Raw genomic sequence first — 20,118 nt, forward strand, 5'->3', positions numbered from 1 at the left:
TCTGGTGGATCCTTACAGCAAAGCTACAGGATTGCAACTTCTTTCTTCAAACTTGATAACAACCAGATTGAATCTTGCTAAGCGCATGTATTAACCCTCCTGGCGGTCAATTAAAACCGCCAGGGGGCAGCGCAGCACAATTTTTTTTTTTTTAAATCATGTAGCTAGCCTAGCGCTAGCTACATGACTGCCGCGGCATCCCCCCACCCTCTTTGATTGCCTTCGACGTTCAAGCCCATCCGGAAATCCCGTTCTGAACGGGATTTTCATTAGGGCGGGATGACGTCAAAGGGAGTCCCGATCCCCCCCCCCCCAGGGCTGCCTGGCACTGATTGGCCAGGCAGCGCATGGGGTCTGGGGGGTGGCGGCGCGGCGGGTAGCAGCGAATCGGCGCGGAGCGGTGGCGATCGGGCAGTACACGCCGCTAGCAAAGTGCTAGCTGCGTGCACCAAAAAAAAATTATGCAAATCGTCCCAGCAGGGCCTGAGAAATCCTCCTGCGCGGCATAGCCCGAGCTCAACTCGGGCTTACCGCCAGGAAGGTTAATACACATGACAGGATTCTGTCGGTGACATTATTGACCATATAATGATATATCCTTATTTGTGATACCACTTTGGTAACTATGCCACATGTATAAATGTATATGACTGGCCTTGATTCTGTCTGTTTGACATTGTAGTTTGAAGACAGAAGAAGGGACTTCGTATCTCTTCAATTAAGACACGTAGAGCTTCAAGCAAACCCCAAGAAACCTACTATACAGTAAAGATGCAGACAAAGACAAATAAGAAGCCTGGGGGTCCCAGCTAGAAGAATCCCAAATAATTCAATTCTCAAAAAAAGCATTCAATGCGGGCATTGTGTTACTTTTTCACTTATTGCCAGTGGGTAAGAGGTCCGATGATAAATCTCTATACTCATCGCCTGGGACAAGGATTCTCTGCGTGATCGGATAGCAATATAATCCCCTGCCCCTAATTGCTGGGCATCCTATGCACAGGAAGGGGTTCAATATTGTTATTTTTTTGTTTGTATTTATTAGGAGTTTTCCTTACTTCAGAATTTGTCATGACAGCTTGCTATTTACACAGCATGTTCATCACCCTGGAAAGCTGCTGCTCAGCATTAAAGTACCCCTGAGAAGGGTTTTGAACAATATACTTTTTATATATTAAACGATTTATTGTGCTGTGACATATCACAGCACAATTCTCCCCCTCCAGCTCCCCTCTCTACCTCTGCTGTACTGAGTCTTTGATGATGGGCGGGAGGGAAGTGTCAGTACTTCCTCCTCTCTGCCCATCCTTAGCTCCGCCCCCTGCATGCACAGCTTACAGTTACGACCTGAGTACCACACACAGCACGCAGGGGATCTGCGCTGTGTGCGGGCTTGTGATAATTGAGGTCAGAATGATAGTGTATATTAGTACACTATCAGTCTGGCCTCAATTATCCCAAGCCCACACACAGCGCAGCTCCCCTGCGCACTGTGTGCGGTACTCAGGTTGGAACTGTGAGTAAAGTTGGTGGAGCTAAGGACCGGCAGAGAGGCTGAGCAGAGCGGGAACAAAGGGGGCGCTGAAGGGGGAGGAAGGTGCTGTGAGGTATGTCACAGCACCAGAAATTAAACACAATAACAAGTATATCATTTACAACCTGGTTCAGAGGTACTTTAACTGAGCTGATAAACTCAGACATACACATTAGATGAGGGATGGTGCAGGAGTATTATTGCACCAGCTTGCATTTGAGAAAACACTGGGTAAACTCTCAATATAACAAACTAGTTCTGTAGAGCAGCTTACGAGAATGTTACTGCATCAACCTTTAATGGTCCACTATGGTGAAAAATTGTAAAATGTAAAATACATGTAAACATATGCAAATAAAAAGTATGTTTCTTACAGAGTAAAATGAGCCATAAATAACTCTTCTCCTATGTTGCTGTCACTTACAGTAGGTAGTAGAAATCTGACAGGTTTTGACTGGTCCATCTCTTCACGGGGGATTCTCAGCATGGCCTTTATTCTTCATAAAGACATTCTCTGAAAAGCATTTATACAAAGATGCTGGCCAGCCTCCCAGCTAGCTTCACAGGTCTTTGGCAGTTGGATGGTGAAACTGCTATTCACTAAGAGCTTTTGAAAATAAATAAAACCCAGAGAATCACCCATGAGGAGGTGGGCTAATCCGGAGCCTATCAGTTCGGTAAGACTTTTACTTCCTACTGCAAGCGACAGCAACATAGGAGAAAAGTAATTTATGGCTCATTTTACTCTAAAAGAAACATACTTCTTATTTGTATGTTTTTAAATGCTTTTAAAATGTAGCGATTTTCGCAAGAGTGGTCCTTTAAGTGTTAACCTATTTTTCACAAAATTGCACGGTGTAATGCATCTCTCTCTTGCACTGCAGTATATAACATTTCAAAAACACTCACTTTGTGCCAAGATTACAGTATAGACAAAGCCTGAGCAGTCTGAGCCAACAATGTTATTACTGAGAGGCTAGCTAGTATAAGAGTAGCTCTAGATACCTGTACAAGAAGTTCCAACTTCCTGTCATCTAGGAGGTGAACCTGACATCGCCGACCCTCCGTCATCTGTACAAAGACAAAAAAAAAGTTTACTTAGTTGCCAGAAATGTCTTCAAACAACATTATCTATTTATGAAATACAAAGAAAATTATCAAATGAAAAATAGACAGTTTGGGATGCCTGCAGATACATTCAGTAATAACGTGAAAGCGCTCTATGTTCTCTCTAAAGTGCTGGGATAACATAATATCCTAACTGTTCTGCACTTAGTGAATCCTGAGGGACCCACCTGTACCCACAAAATGTGGATCTTAGTTTTAACATAAGAATTGGTCTCAATAATAATGCTATTAATCCAATGTAAGACCCTCTAGGTAGGGGCTTCTGAGAAAGCCTGGTATACACTTTCAATTATGATTGGCCAATTTATTTATTTATTTATTTGTTGTATTTATAAAGCGCCAACATATTACGCAGCGCTGGACATTAGTTTAGGTTACAGACAATATTTAGGGGTGACATACAGCAATATGACAATACAGGAATACAAGAAAACCAGATCACACAGCACAGTATGAGTACAAGGTAATGCTTAGTCAGTCACTGGATGGGAGCATGGAGTTAGGCAAGTTAGGTTCACTCAAATGCATAGCATGGGTGCACAGTAATAGAGGTGCATGATCAGGTAGGACACAAAAGGAGGAGGACCCTGCCCAAAGGCTTACAATGACCAGTTTTACCACCTTAATGTATTATGAGAGTTTGCCTACACAATCTGTTCATAGTATTCAAAATCTGTCTGCCCTTATACATGGAGGTGGTAAAATTGGTCAGTGATTGAACAATCAATTTTGAGGCTTTAAGCCTGGTACACACAGTCAATTATGATTGGACAATCGATTACCAATTTTACCACCTCCATGTATTATAAGGTTTTTCCTACGCAATCCGCTCACAGTATTCAATATCTGTTGACTCTCTAACTACATGGAAGTGGTAAAATTGGCCAATCATTGGCCAATAAATTGACCAATTTTAGCACTTCCATGTATTATGAGAGTTTTCCTACACAATCTGTTCATAGTATTCAAAATCTGTTGACCCTCATATTACATGGAGAGAGGTAAAATTGGTCAGTTATTGGCCAATCAAAATTGAAAGTGTGTACCAGGCTTTAAGAGTTGTAAGGGTAAAGCTTAAAGCTTGGTACACACCTTCCGTTTTGATTGGCCATTGATTGGCTAATTTTACCACCTACATGTAATATGAGGGTCAACAGATTTTGAGGTGGTAAAATTGGTCAGTGACTGGCCAAACAAAATTGAAGCTGTGTACCAGGCTTTATCATCGAGCCAGGAAAGTCAAGACCCACTTGACTAGCATACAGCTAGATATCTAGAGGCTCTACAGCTTAACCAAAATTAGTTTAAAGACTATCAAACATACTTCAGGCATCTGTGCTTTAGGAGTATTGCTCATTTTCCCATTTCAAGCTCACTTTAAGGAAATATACCATTATATAGTATTGTATCAGACATATATTTGCATCTGCAAAGATCCATTAAAACTGTAAAAAAATCTGTTTAGACATATCATTTTAATATTATATTTACTTGTCTCTAAAACACACCCATCAGACACTTGAAGAAACTACCTTTTGTGGTTGAAACTTCCATACTATATGGACCTTAATCCTAAGTTATAGCACATGGAAATCAGCTAGGTCCCTCTACAGTGGACACAGACATGTCAGCTAAATGCAGTATATTGATGCTATGATCACTGAATCTATAATCACTGACTTCAACACAATGCACTCTCTCAAGTACCTAATGACAACAACACTGAGTAACAAAAAGAGCTACAAACTGATGAAAGAGACAACAACGGCAAACAGAAACCAAGACTGTTGCATGAGGGAATTTGGAGTTTGTTTCTGCACAGAAGTTAGGAAACCCATATTTCCCTCAGGGTATGTTGACACATTTCTCAGCTTTGGATTCAATGGTCAACTGAATGTGGTAGAACCCCAAAGTTTTACCAACATGCAATGCAGAATAGATCAACATACATTCATATTCAGAATTTGAGATCAGAATTGCTATCTTTCAGAGTGCAATTGGGTGTTAGCATAGCATACAAACAGTTCCTCCTTCAGGCCCTTTCATAACTGAGATTGTAAATTTGTATGCTCAAACAATATTTTCATACGTTCCCTCTAAAACGGGAAGCAACTACCACAAATAATATCTTCTGGACTTTCCTCCTCAATCTGCTTTGTAACATGCCGTACGTGTGTTTATTTATCTGCATATAATAAAATGAGCTATAAAAAATGAATGAGAACACTTGCATAAGTTAAGTCCCAGTAGTAAGTCATTCTGGGATAGAATTGTAGTCTTGTTCATCAAATATGAGAATATGTGGACACTGCATTGCATTATTAATGGCCGTTATTCTCACTTTGTTCCTGTTTCTTGTTTTCCTGTATGTTAGAGCACAATATCGCTACTAGAAGCATAGAAAAGAAAACTCACATCGTCTGTTGGAAGACAGCCCTATAACTTTCTATTTGGATATTTACTAGTAGAATTGTTACGCTGCAGCACACAAGACTATTTCATAAAATGTAACTTGCATATTTAATGACAAATCATCACAGCAAGTTATATATAAAAAAGCACATTGTAATAATCCACAAGAATAGCTTAACATAATGCCAAAGTCTATTTATATGACAATAATATATGGTAATTTTATGCTACTTTAACACAACTTCTTATGCTACAGTATTTCTACTGACTGTGTAGGGCATGTCAATATATCCATTGCACTAAATGTTGTTGATTTATTAATCCTGCAATAATTTCTTTATTAAATTCTGTGTACTGGGGGAGATGTGTTTCACAATGTGAAATGCTACAAATCTCAGTAAAACCCATGCATATGCAGCTGGACTGCAGACAAAACAGACATGAGTAAATGGTTTACAATTAAAATGAACCCAAGGTGAGAGACATATGGATACTGACATACTTATTTCCTTTTCCTTTTAAACAATGCACATTGCATGGTTGTCCTTCTGATCCACTGCCTCTAATACTTTTAGCCATAGACCCTGAACAAGCATGCAGATCAGGTGCTCTGACTGAAGTCTGACTGTATTTGCCGTATGCTTGTTTCAGGTGTGTGATTCAGATACTACATCAGCCAAAGAGATCAGCAGGGCTGCCAGGCAACTGGTCTTGTTTAAAAAGAAATAAATATGGCAGCCTCCATATCAGTCTTACCTCAGGTTCCTATTAAAGAAATGTTCTCCACAACTAAAAGTGCAAGTTTGTGGTTTCAACCTCAGTGATTTGTGTAAGGCAACTAGTACCAGGGAAGCAGCAAAGTGCAGAGAGAAGCACTGAGTGTGAACAATGTCAATTAAGTACAACAAGAATATGAAGAACATAAGTTATCTTAGAAACCTGGACTACTTTATTAAGGCCTGGTTCACACATAAATCTGCACATTTCTGGTCCGGTCCAGTACTGGCCTGTTTTGTCAGCTATGCATCAGTTTTGAATCAGTTTTCTATTAGTTAGGCCTGGTTCACACATAAAACAGTGTCCAGTCCTGTCAGTTGACATTAGGCATCAGTGCAATGTTGTTATTAGATAGTGGAGTGGCTTTCCTTCTTGATACTGATGCTTTCACTGACTTCAGTGTAGCCCAACACAATTCTCACTAAATATGAGTCAGATACTGGACAAGGCTGCAGGCTGACAATTGTTTAGGTTAACTTACGTGAACCTGACAGTTAGCTACACAATTATATGCATAATATATGCCTAATATGCTATACCCACAGAACAAGTCAAGATTAGCTATGGAAAATAAAATGGTTTTCTATATCCAAAACAACACAAAGTGTTCTAGAAGAGAAAATGTGTCTATTTGAAGCTACTTTATTTTAACTTGGAGATGTATAATATTGATGATTTAACAAGAAACACGGCCTGTCTATGCCAGGAGGATGAAGCAGAGATAGGAGTTGCCAATTTGCTAATTGCTACTTCTGGGGTGATCATTGCATTCCACAGACTTAAACTGCTTAAGGACCGTATACACATTGAATGATGTCGGGGATCGGGAACCGATTCCTCAGGTGACAGCACCTGGCAAAGGCTTGTGTTACAATGTGGGGAGGCGAAGGGCCAAAGGAGTGGTGCAGATGTAATGCCATACGGAGGTTAAGGCGATCAGCGAGGAGAAAGGTATCGTCCGTAGCTTGGTCAAGTTGATCCGCCTGGTGGATCGCTTGCCATGCGGTGGTCGGGGACAACTGTATACATGCCAGATTATTGGCAAAGGCGGTTGTTATCGCCCTCATCAGCTGCCTTTAATGTAGCGTGTGCATGGGCCTTTAGTTTGACCATTCATAATTCTCTTGCACTGGTTTTTGGTCAGGGCTGCCTCTGCCAAGAATCTAGCACGTGTACATCCCAATTCACCCTTGATGCGTCAAGAGATCAGACTGGCAGATTGTCTTGGTCAAGCGCAAGCCAAGGGCATTGTTCATCTATTTATTGTATGTCCTCATTGTTGGCTCTTCTTCACACTCCATAGCAACAGAACTGGACCCCAGACTGTCAACCAAGGAATCAAGTCCTGATCTCAGCAGGCGTCAGTCCTCCTACCTGTCTATGAGGCCTTAGGGTCCTAAGAGTACAGTGTGGCTTTTCAATAGTTGTTTATGCAAAAAGTGCTGACTAGATATACATTGGAACTTACATAGACTACATCTGTTTAATATGATGTCCAAGGAAATGTTTGTTCTTTTTATACAAAAAAGGGCTTCAGATGAGACACATGCTCAACATATGTCCTACATTTATAAAAGAATGCTGTGTTGTTAAATAAATTCTGTCTTAAAGTTATGCTTTGTATATGCTTGTGTTTATAGTTAATTTTAGCCCTAGATGATAGAAACTGAAATCCTATAAAAACAAATTATGAAGCCTCAAATCACTTTTTGCAAAATGTTTCAATACAAGGATTTGTGTGGATAAAGGCTTGCTGGCATGGGCATATAGGAAAACGTATGGTAAACGCTACAGTAATATCAGTTTACTGCCTAGAATGTAAATACTATGTATTGTATTTATTGTCTTTGTTGGTTATTTCTGGTATTTATATTGGTTTTCCAACGGTTTCTACTCTGGTAAGGCGTGAGGGCTGTTAAACATATTCAATCTTTTTTATACACATAAGGCTATTTTTAAATATTTAGTCTGTATGCCTGGATTTTTGTAAGTCTTTCAACAAGGTGCAGGCTACAACAGAATGGAACGAGTAACACAGCCCAGCACAACAGAATCGGAGCTTATAAAGTTTTAATCAGAGAACATAATTGCATGCCATAGTATTTCTAGTCTAGCTCCATAGATAGAATTAAACTTAAAGGACAACTGAAGTGAGAAGTATATGGATGCTGCCATATTTATTTCCTTTTATACAGTACCAGTTGCCTGGCAGCCCTACGGATCTATTTGGCTGGCTGCAGTAGTGTCTGAATAACACCAGAAAAAAAGCATGAAGCTAATCTTGTCAAGTCTGACGATAACGTCAAAAACACCATATCTGTATATGCTTGTTCAGGGTCTATCGCTAAAAGTATTAGAGGCAGAGGATCAGCAGAATAATCAGGTAACTGTTCATGTTTAACTATTTGACATTCCTGGACGTGAAACTCACGTCCAGGAAGCCATGTGCGCTCCTGCGCGTTCCCGCGGCCGATCGCGCGCGTGCACGCGCGCTCCTGGCCCGCGGTTTGTTAGCCAGCGAATCAGTGAATCGGGCAATAGTGCCCGATCACTAATTCCTCTCCCCCGCAAAAAAAGCGACAGCTTCTCTCGGAAGCCTAGCTTTTTCTGCTTCCTATTTCCCCTACGTCGCTCTAAGCGCACGTGTTACGCTTAGAGTGACGTCACTGTAAACAAACTCATGGCTGCCATCTTGTGGCCAAAAAGTAAACTACAGCTAAATGTTAAATAAAAATAAAAATACACATATTTACTAAAAAAATACAATTTAAATCCCACCCTCCCAAAAATACCCACATAAAATGTTTAATTGAAAAAAAAACAAAAAAACATTACAATTAAAAAAAAAACAAACACAAATATTTACCTAAGGGTCTAAACTTTTTAAATATCTATGTAAAGATGAAATATTTCAATTTTTTTTTTATTATACGCTTGTAAATAGTGATGAATGCAAAACGGAAAAAATGCACTTTTATTTCCAAACAAAATATTGTTGCCGTACATTATGATAGGGACATAATTTAAACGGTGTAATAACCGGGACAAATGGGCATATACAATACGTGAGTTTTAATTATGGAGGCATGTTTTATTTTAAAACTATAATTGCCGAAAAGTGAGAAATAATGATTTTTTGCCGTTTTTCTTCTTATTCTTCCTTTTAAAATGCATTTACAGTAAAGTGGCTCTTAGTAAAATGTACCCCCAAAGAAAGCCTAATTGGTGGTGGAAAAAACAAGATATAGATCAGTTCATTGTGATAAGTAGTAATAAAGTTATAGGCTAATGAATGGGAAGTGAACATTGCTCGGATGCATAAAGTGAAAAACGACTGAATGCGAACTGGTTAAAAGGAAATATTCCTTTTAGTTCAGTTGTCCTTTAGGCTAGTACACACACACACTCAATGTCATCAGGCGATGCTGAAGCTTGCGATTTGCAGAGGAAAAAGAGCTTAATTCAGCAGACACCCCAAATCACCACTTTCTGTTCAGGTGCTGAATCAGACCAACTGGTTTATACAGCAACTGTCCAGCATGTCTATCCTCACAACAGACAAGGTAAAGGGGTGCTATTATGTTTGCAGTATATAGTGGTCTTCAGAGGCCCTTTTCACTTTCCTTTGAACAATAGCCATGCATTCTTGAATTATATGTATATGCTCACACTTGTAAGAACAGAAAATATTCACTGGTCCGATCATGCCTGCCTGTCCAGCTCCCATGTAATGTACCTGGCTTTACTCTGTAGACCTGTAGTTTGGTAATGCTACTCGTCCATTTACTGGGCAGAGGAGTGCAGGTAATGTATGTGTGCTGCAGCTAAACTGTATTTTAATAAAGGGTTACAAGTGTCAAGGTAAATGGTGCTTTTGGCAGCCATAAGCATTTCTTAACAGGTCAGACATCTCAGCAATTAGCAAGGTAGAAGCCTGGCAGCACTAATACTGTAATAAATCTTATTTTCCTGGCAAATTGTTCTGTAATTTAGGGTATGGGAATATTTCAGAGGCTTTGGCTACAATCACATGAACCAAACGTTAATGGTTATGTGTCACAGACAGGGCCACCTTCACTGAGGCACAAGTAGTATTCTAGTACTGGGGGTAGGCTCAAAAATTAACATTGCAAGATCCCCAAAGAACAGCCCATAAGTGTACCGTGTACAGAGCCCACAAGACAAGGAAACTATTGGCAGTGCAGGTACAGGCAATACTATGTAGAGTGATAAATCCAGTGTTCAATGCTGGAGCTAGCTTGTGCTCTCACAGAGTAAGCACCACATGACCTGCAAGTTTATTGCAGTGTGTATACCCTAAGGCAGTGTTCTCCAACCCTGTCCTCAAGGCCCACCAACAGTACATGTTTTGCAGGAAACCACAAACATGCACAAGTGAGGTAATTGGTGTCTCAATAGAGCTGATTTACTACCTCTGTGGATTTATACAAAACATGCAGTGTTGGTGGGCCCTGAGAACAGGGTTGGGGAACACTGCCCTAAGGCACTCTGGCAGCTAAAGACTGCAGGATGAGCTTACCCTTGCTTACACCAATAGTAGAAGAAAATGATGGAAACATAACCTATATTATAATAGCAACACTTTCACATTTCTTTTAAAAATTAAAAGTGTGTTTGAGCAAATAAGATAAAGTATGATGTAATAGCCCTAAAGTACACCCATGCAATAACTGGCATTTTAGGACAAAGGACAGAATTAGAGGCTACCTTTGGTGAAAACTGCTTGGCAAGGGTATTCTCGTCGCAGTGCTTTACCCACGAGAATAGTATGCAAATTACTGTTATGGTTAAGAATGTCAGTAGGTAGTCCATTATTTTTGACCTTTCAAGCGTCCCTTTTGGTCTTTTATTGTGACGGATGTCTTCACTGGCTAATAGGAGAGATTGCGACTTTAGGATGTTCCCTCTCTTCCACATTGTGGTATTTAATGTGCTTTAACCCCTAGGACTGCTGATAATGTCGCTGCTGGTAACTTCTGATTATATAGCTTTATCTCTCTGTTTCTATCACCAGGGCTTTCTTTATCATTACTTTAAGTGCTGTGATAGCTAAGCAATTCATGCAAGAGAAATTGCCAGTCACACACATGACATGGCTATGTCCATCCACTAGGAGAGAACACTGATTATTGTATAGCAGTACAGTGGTGGTATTGCATGTGATGAAGAGACAACTGGTACCTTTATTTGCTCACACAAACAAGGTCAACACACCATTCTGTTGTGTTCTCTGCTGAGCAGAGACTATTCATCATTACAGTACAGGAATACCTCAGTTGCCAACTCTGCATTTACAAAGGTGAAATAAAACTGCTGTTCTGTGGATTTTACTAGATAATAGACACGTGGAATTTAATAAAATAATTTCTTTATCAGTAGTTAAAGGAATCCTGGAATGAGGGAAATGCGGGAGAGGGACACCCTGATGTGTTGATGTTGCTTCTTTGCTGATCTCTGTCTCTGCTACTGCTATTTTTCACTGAGCCAAATCTAGTATGTGGATCAGGTGCTGTCACTCTGCTGGCTGCCTGCTTATTGCAGGTGTTCCAGTCTGACAGGCAAGCACTTGTTATTTCAGAGCTCATCTCCAGGTGCAGATCCAAAAATATCCCCAACAGCTTAGTAGTCAGTGCTCAATGTTACTTTCACTGTGTGAAAAGATTCTACTGCAGCTAAAAATCCTGTCTTAAAAATGTGTTCACATTACCAGAAGCAGCTGAATTAAGAAACTGGTTTCCATCGTCCTGCAGTACATACTGTAAGTGGGCCAACACAGACCACTCACACTGATGGTGGAGAGGTGCAACTTCATTAAAAATGTGAATAGTAACTTGGCCTACCACTATACATATTTAAAGGTATCAAACTCTGGCCCGCGGGACGCCATAACATTTGGTTTCAGCCATTAACATTGAATTAACATTGAAATTAGCCCATGGCCACCCCTTGTATTCGCACCTCCCTCTTGCCCGCCCACTCTTCATATGAAATCCGGCAGAAGGGCTACGGGAAAATGGCGTCCGAAGCCCAGCACTGGAGTTTATTTGTGTCTCCATTGCTGGGCTCCAGCGGCTTTTTTCCTGTAGCCCTGCTCTGCCTGTCAGCATGGGAGATCACAGCAACTGGAGCTGCTTTAATGGAGATCGGGGATCAACGCTTGAGGCAGGGGCGTAACTAGAAATCACTGGGCCCCCTGTGAAGCTTTGCATGGTGCTCCCCCCCACTCCTCCCCCCCCCCCCCGCTTTCTGCACAGGCAAACTGAGAACCATTGTTATTTATATTGGCTAGTGCACACTTCAATGTGTTTTCCCCATGCAGATAAAAACTGACAGCAGTGAAGCACTACATGCATTTCTCTATTGATTACATTAAAAACTTAATACAGAAAACCGACAGATGAGTGTGCTTCCAGGCCCAGCTTATTACACTCACTCTGTCCATCTCTGATGGAGCAGAACTGGCTCTGCAGGCTTCTCCAGCATCACTACAGTACAGAGCACTTGGGGAGGGGTAGAGAGGCCGGGGGCAGGGCGCTGTACACAAGATCCTGCTGCACACTGAATAGGGACTGTCTACAGATCTTTGTCTGCAAAATCTTGTATGATTCCTTATCAATGGCTAAGCTGATGAAGTCATTAGAACAATTGTGCATTTTTTCTCTCCATGCCCTTAGTTGTCAGTGTCTCAGGAAAAGGAAACATTAAAGAGACTCAGTAACAAAAATTGCATCCTGTTTTTTATCATCCTACAAGTTCCAAAAGCTATTCTAATGTGTTCTGGCTTACTGCAGCACATTCTACTATCACCATCTCTGTAATAAATCAACTTATCTCTCTCTTGTGAGACTTGTCAGCCTGTGTCTGGAAGGCTGCCAAGTTCTTCAGTGTTGTGGTTCTGTGATGCATCTCCCCCCTCCAGGCCCCTCTCTGCACACTGCCTGTGTATTATTTAGATTAGTGCAGCTTCTCTCTGCTCTATTATCTTTTACAAGCTGGATAAATCCTCCTCTGAGCTGGCTGGGCTTTCACATACTGAGGAATTACATACAGGCAGAGCTGTCTGCACTCTGCAGGAAGAAACAGCCTGACACTTCAGTGGAAGATAGCTGCAAGGGGAAAGAAACACACAAATGATCTCTTGAGATTCAAAAGGAAGGGTGTATACAGCCTGCTTGTGTATGAATGTATTTTCTATGTGTGGACATACTGTAAATCAACCTACTTCCTGTTTTGGTGGCCATTTTGTTTGTTTATAAACAAACTTTTTAAAACAGTTTTTAACCACTTTTAATGCGGCGAGGAGCGGCGAAATTGTGACAGAGGGTAATAGGAGATGTCCCCTAACGCACTGGTATGTTTACTTTTGTGCGATTTTAACAATACAGATTCTCTTTAAAGGCGAACTCTGCCTCATATTTTAAGGGGGAAATGCTTTGCAATGTGTTTTTTTTTAAATAGGGAAATGCTAAGTTTTTATTTGTATTTTTGGGGCCAAATGCTGCCAATTATATGTACTTAGGATGGAAACAATGCCGCATTATGTGTATTTTGGGTGAAAACAATGCCACATAATGTGTATTTTGGGGAAAGACTGCTATATTATGTGTATTTTGGGTGGAAACGATGCTGCATATGTGTATTTTGAGTGAATTGCTGCCACATTATTTGTATTTTGGGGGAAAAGCTGCTGTCCGACGCTGGCTGTTAGTGCAGTGGAATGGAGGGGCACAGGAATGAATGGAAGGAGCAATAAGCACCAGGACTACTGCCCACACATCACAGTAGTCACTTTAACAGAGCAACTTAGCGCGGGTATCCTATAAAGTTTAATTTTCAGGCATGCTGCAGAACTAGATCAGAACCATACTAGTACGATTCGGTTCTGTATCATGCCTGAAGAAAATTAAATTTTTGATATCTAGCAAGAAAACCATGCTTAACTTAACCCTACTCTCACACAGAACCCTCCACGGTGGTGCCTAACCCTATCCACCTCCCGGTGGTGCCTAACCCTAAGACCCCCCACGGTGGTGCCTAACCCTATCCACCTCCCGGTGGTGCCTAACATTAAGACCCCCCTGGTGGTGCCTAAGCCTAACCACCCTCCCTCCCAACCCCCCCCCCCCCCCCCCCGTGGTGCCTAACCCTAACCACCCCCCTGCACAAACACATTTACACGCATAGAAACGATAACATATTTAATAATGTAAAATCTGTACATACAAACGATATAATATGACAAAAACTATAACACTGCAAGTTTCTAAAATGATAACATATTTCAAAAACGTTAATGCACCAATGTTGATAATGATATTTATCCTGCACCTTGTTCTCTGCTGTGGGCACCATATTAACAATGAATGCATCAGACTCTGTGGCAGCGCCCTTTTCATCCACTAGTCGTTGGCACCCTTTTTTTTCTGCTACCGTTAAAAGGTATCATGTGGTTGTTTGATGTTGGCAGATATCTTCAAAGAAAATAATATGGTAGCCTCAATTGGACCCTATTTTGCACCCCAGAACACTTATTATAGATCATTTTATAAATGACGGTGGTGTTTACCAAATACCTCCTACTGTAGGTAGCATTATCTTAGTGTTTTTGTGTCTGGTTGAAGGTGTGTATCATCTTTAAAATGTCTATGATTAAACAATATAATATACAACTGAATGAAAACATAAGCATGGAAATAACTAAAAAGCTGTGATTATTGAAAATACTGCACATACTGTATGTAGATATCCTTACAGAAATCACAACAGTCTGAGTCATGTTAGTTTGAATTATATGTATGGGATTTCTTGCATGACATGTATGGAATTAAAGTCTTAAAAAGTAAAAAAAAAAAATCTGGGCTACACTTCCGTCCATAGATGAAATATATGATTGTGTCTTGACATGATTCAGCACTTGGGAATCTGATCTTCATAGCATTTGACCTCAGAAGCAGGCACAAGTCATCTACAGAGTGAATAAGATATTTCAATGTGCTCCAGTTACATCCTCCTTGGCTGCCACACCCTAAACTTTGTATCCTCAGAAGAGTACAATGTACTTATCATCTGTTTCCTAGAAATAAGCTGATACATTGTCCTAACCTGTTTCTATAATGGAGCAGATAGAGATATCACAGCAGAATGCTGAGCTTTGTGCTGCTGATTGCAAAATGTCTTCTGGATTAAATAGTTCACTGAGACAATATTAATGTTTTTTTCCATACCATTCAGATGAGCTATTTACCAGTGTAGTGATAAGTGGCGGTTAACAGAATAAAATGTAACATGAAGAAATACAAGGGCATAGAACAAATCTTACATTAAAGGACATCTGAAGTGAGAGGTACTGTATATGGATGCTGCCATGTTTTTAATTTCTTTTAATAAAGCGGAATATAACCCTGCATTTCAACTTTGCTCTAAAACATTATTTACAGTATATTATATGCATTTTTTTTTCACTAGACCAGCATTGGAAGGGTTACACAGAGCTTTAAAGTTCCTGGAGATTTCTGCAGACGCATCCGAAGCTGACATAGATACATTTTGTTTACATAAATGTATCTAAGTGTTGAATGTGACTCACTATCTCTGACTGAGAAGGAGCTGGAGGACAGCCAAAGAGTGTGTAACATTTCTCAATAGATACATTTAACTAAATAGAATGTAACAATCTGAACTTCTGCATATCTCTCCACGGAACTTAAAACCTCTGTGTTTAACCCTTCCAATGCTGGTCTAGTAAAAAAAATGCTGGTTGCATATAATATGCTGTAAATAATGTTTTAGAGCAAAGTTGAAATGCAGGGTTATATTCCGCTTTAAGCAATACCAATTGCCTGGCTGTCCTGGTGATCCTCTGCCTCTAATACTTTTGGCCATAGACCCAGAACAAGCATGCATCAGGTATTTCTGACATTTTTGTAAAATCTAACAAGACTTGATTCAGACACTGCTGCAGTCAAATAGGTCAGCAGGATAGCCAGGCAACTGGTATTGTTTAAAAGGAAATAAATATGGCAGATGATAGACATCACACCTCAGGTTCCCTTTATTCTAATATACTAATTTGAGTTGTTTACTCTTTCAGCTATTGAGCAGCAACAGGCAGATCCTGAAACCGACTCTCTCAACTTGGCAGCTAATTGACAGGTAATCAGCTATGTTTAGCAGCAGAAGCAACAAACAATTCCATCAGTCACACTGGTAACTGGGTAAAAAGCAGAAACACAACGATCATCCCTATATATTAGCATTAATGTGATATCCTGGAAACGCAGGGTCAGGACTGATGCATGTTTCAGTGACAACTTTAAGTCATGCTTCCTTCTTGTTTACTTCTGCTTACAAACTATTCCAACACTCCAATTCTACCTGGTAGTTGTTTAAAGGGAACTCAAAGTGAGAGGGATATGGAGGCTGCCATATTTACTTCCTTTTAAACAATACCAATTGCCTGGCAGTCCTTCTGATTCTGTGTCTCTAATACTTTTAGCCAGAGATCCTGAACAAGCATGCAGCAGATCAGGTGCTCCGACTCTGACTCAAGTTTTCCTGGATTAGCCATATGCTTGTTCCAGGGTTCTGATTTAGACACTACTTATGCCAGGCTGCCAGGCAACTGGCATTGTTTACAAGGAAAATACATATGGCAGCCTCCATATCCCTCTCACCTTGGGTTCCCTTTAATCTACAAGAATCCTCATTGATGAAAGACATTAAATATTGATGTTATAGCTTGCAACCAGTATACTGATCTGATACTCAGTGCGGAAGTATTTACTTGATTCTAGCTTTTATGCGGGCATCCCAGGATAAGAGAAAATATGCTGAAGAGGAATACATTACTGCGAGCAATATATGTAGATGTAATTACATTTTATTATGCATCAGCTGTAAGAAGTGTGATTGAGGGCAGCGGCGCCTGTATGTGTACAGCTGGATGAGCCTACAATGAATGGATATCAGCGTATTGATCCTGAAGTGAATTAGTGAGCCAGCTGCAATTTTAATAAACACCTATTTAATAAAAAGCTTCTGTCATTCTGCTGGGAATACCTTGGTTTGCCACCCAGTGCAATAACATTGAGACATAATGAAATTAGAGTCTAACAAAGCCTTCAGCAACAGGTTCCAGCCAATGACCTGGTCCCTATGTTATAGTAATGTGTGAAGTTGCACCTTCACACATCGTACCAGTCTGACCAATACCTGACAGCCTGCCTTATCCATATCAAATGCAGCCATCAGTCAGGGACACATGACAGTATATTATCTCTCGCTCGCCATCGCGACTCTTTCTTGGCCTTTTAGCTTTGCAGAAAAATGTCACTCAAGGCTAAGTACACCGTTCATAAATCATGCATCTAACAACAGCCTTGCACTGAAATATGAAGTCCAGGCACTGCAGGGAGGCACTCACACCTCTCATCCCTCTCACATCTAATTGTTCTCATTTCAGGAGACCAAAGCTTCAGTTTTTACCTTACTTGACATCCTTAATGTGAAAAGTTCACATATATGTAATGTATACCCCAGACAGCTCACATCATGCAGACTACAATGAACTGTATTCCCTCAAGACCTTGTGCAGTTCTGCCAATGGGATGATGCCCTTTCCTCCCTGTCTCAAGTACATATGATGTCATCCAGCAGATATTACAGGAGATATGTTAACATGCACAGAGGAGCCCCTTGTTTGTCAAAGACACGGTACCAGACTACATCTTTCCAGTTTCTACAATCATGAGTCCAAAATAATTACAATTAGGAACCTTTTTCTTAAAAAACAAAACAAAAAACGAAACAAAAAAAAAAAAAACAATCAATAAAACAAACAAACTGGGTATTAAAAGAAGATATTCACAACTGGAAAACTATTTGATTATTAGGATTAGATTAGTTTACTGATGAGTACTACTGTACTTTCAATCCATGCAGCACAATGGTGAAAAGAGACAAGTATGCTTGATTCATGCACTACTACAAGAGAATGATTGTGTCCACAACAGCCAACAAAAGGCTGGGCTACTTAGAAAAGAAATGACACCTGAAGTCCTTCTAGTTTTCAGCAGATCTCAGAAACCAATGGCTCCACTAACAACATTGCACCCTACCAACCTGTTACATTTCTCAAACTGAAAAGACAATTCCTGAATCCTGCAAGCTCTGCCTTGTATTATACTGAAGGCCATAGGAATCCCCATGCCTAGGACACTCAATATTCATTCTGCAATCTTCAGCTCCAGTGTCAGAGCCCTGATACCCACTCCCCACACACATCTAATGACTGTACAGTACATGAGATACACTGGGGGGAATTAGGTGACTGGCAATACTCAACACCCTAGTGTCACAGCTCTCTCAGTACTGAGCAAGACATGCTGTCCAGTAGGAAGGCTTCTGTAAATGCATGATTTTATCTGTTTGTGTCGACTGGCAGATCAGCGCGGAGTCGGTTCTCATAGCTGCGGGCAGAGGAGGATGGCGGCGTGGGATCGATCAGCGCGTATGGGGCTGGAGGAAGCCCCAGGTATGTATAACTTCTTTATTGTTTTCAGCTATGGTTCCCTTTAAAAGAGGAAATATACTGCCTACTAGTATATCTCAGAATTACAAGATAACAGATAAGACAAATAAGCTTAGCAAATATAAACAGACTCATGTACGATGTAAACAAAGCAGCAGTAATGGAGAAAGAGTGTAGGAAGAGAAAATCCCCTGACCTCCACCTTCCTAGACACCTGGGGGACATCTCTAGAGAAAATATACATATTTTCATTTTGGATAGTGTATAAAGTGGTCAGACTCTCTTCTCTGGATCTTGTAGTACTGCTTGGTTCCCACTCTAGGAGAATTTTACTCACTTCCAGCCCCGATAGAAAGTAAGTAAAGCTCTACAGCATAAGCCGTCACAGGAAAAAAACTTTTTGGGGGGAGAAAAGTTTGAGACTCTTTTTCATTGCTTTTTCTTTGTTTCCTGTCACTGGAACTGCCAGGGTTCAAATAAAAGACATGAAGATCCATATAGGTCCAAGGGACAGAAAATTAAGCAACATTTTCTGAGTTCGGGGACAGTAAATTCCAAGAGAAGTTCTAACCCTTTTTAACACTGTCCAAAATTAAAAGAAAATTATTTCCTAGAGTTGACATTTTATTGAAGACATGGCCAAATTAATATACCCTATCCCCTGTACACCACCAGTGATTTAAGTAATGGGTCATTACACACAGCTAGCAAGAAAAAGGTAACCCCCATAGCTATCATGACATCACATAAACACAGAGGCCCATGTGCAATTCATTTTTTTCACCTGAGTTATCTCCTAGGAGATAATTTTCATCTTCTCTTTAAACTACATTTTCAGCATTTTACAATTGAAAAAGTACCCAAAAGTTGTTGAACAAGTACTATTAAATTTATTTTGCGTATTTGTTTTTGCTTGCTGGTTGCTTAACCACTTCAGGATTCGGCGTACGCTTAACTACGCCCCTAAATCCTGGAGTGGATTGCATGGCGGCCGTTCTATGTCAGTTCACGGAGCGTGTCTCCGTGAACACCCTGCGAGCCGCCGATCGCGGCTCGCAGGGTAAATGTAAACACACGGGGAAGATCTTCCCCGGTGTTTACATATATACGGCGCTGCTGCGCAGCAGCGCCGTAGAGGAGATCGGCGATCCCCGGCCTCTGATTGGCCGGGGACCGCCGGCACCTGATAGGCTTAAGCCTATCCTATCTGGCGCAGGATGGAACCCCGTCCTGCGCCGCTCACAGAGGGAGAGAGAGGGAGGGAAGGGGAAGGAGGCCAGGGAGCACTGTGGAGGGGGGCTTTGAAGAGCCCCCCCCCCCAAGCGCAAGCAGCTGGCGGCATTCAGACCCCCCCAGCAGGACATCCCCCTAGTGGGGAAAAAAGGGGGGAAGTCTGATCGCCCTGGCTGCTAGCTGATCGGTGCTGCGGGCTGGAGAGTCCACGCAGCACCGATCAGCAAAACCACCCCCTGGCACAGAAGTGGTTAAAAGGCATTTTATGACAAGTTGTAAAAATATCACCTAGGAGAAAACTCAGGAGAAAAAGGGAATTGCCAGAGGCCCATATGAAATTTACTTTTTCTCCTGAGTTTTCTCCTTGGTGATATTTTCACACCTTGCTTTTAAACCAACAGCACGCAAGAAACTACTCTAATTTTTATAGTACTTTTTAACCTACTATTTGGTACATTTTCAGTTGCAGAAACATTATTTTAAC

At 40.9% G+C, this 20,118-nt stretch overlaps 1 protein-coding gene across 7 annotated transcripts in view; it reads right to left on the reverse strand.

Annotated features, from left to right (window-relative positions):
• The window catches only part of FRMD4A (FERM domain containing 4A), a 527,110-nt gene that overhangs the window by 240,690 nt on the left and 266,302 nt on the right, over positions 1-20,118 (reverse strand). For all 7 annotated transcript variants that reach the window (XM_068276150.1, XM_068276149.1, XM_068276145.1 and 4 more), the window contains exon 2: positions 2,540-2,605. In XM_068276150.1, coding sequence (XP_068132251.1) covers positions 2,540-2,605 — 66 coding nt within the window. The remainder of the gene's footprint in view (positions 1-2,539; positions 2,606-20,118) is intronic.

This window comes from Hyperolius riggenbachi, chromosome 3 (assembly GCF_040937935.1).
Source record: "Hyperolius riggenbachi isolate aHypRig1 chromosome 3, aHypRig1.pri, whole genome shotgun sequence".
NCBI classification, from domain to species: domain Eukaryota; kingdom Metazoa; phylum Chordata; class Amphibia; order Anura; family Hyperoliidae; genus Hyperolius; species Hyperolius riggenbachi.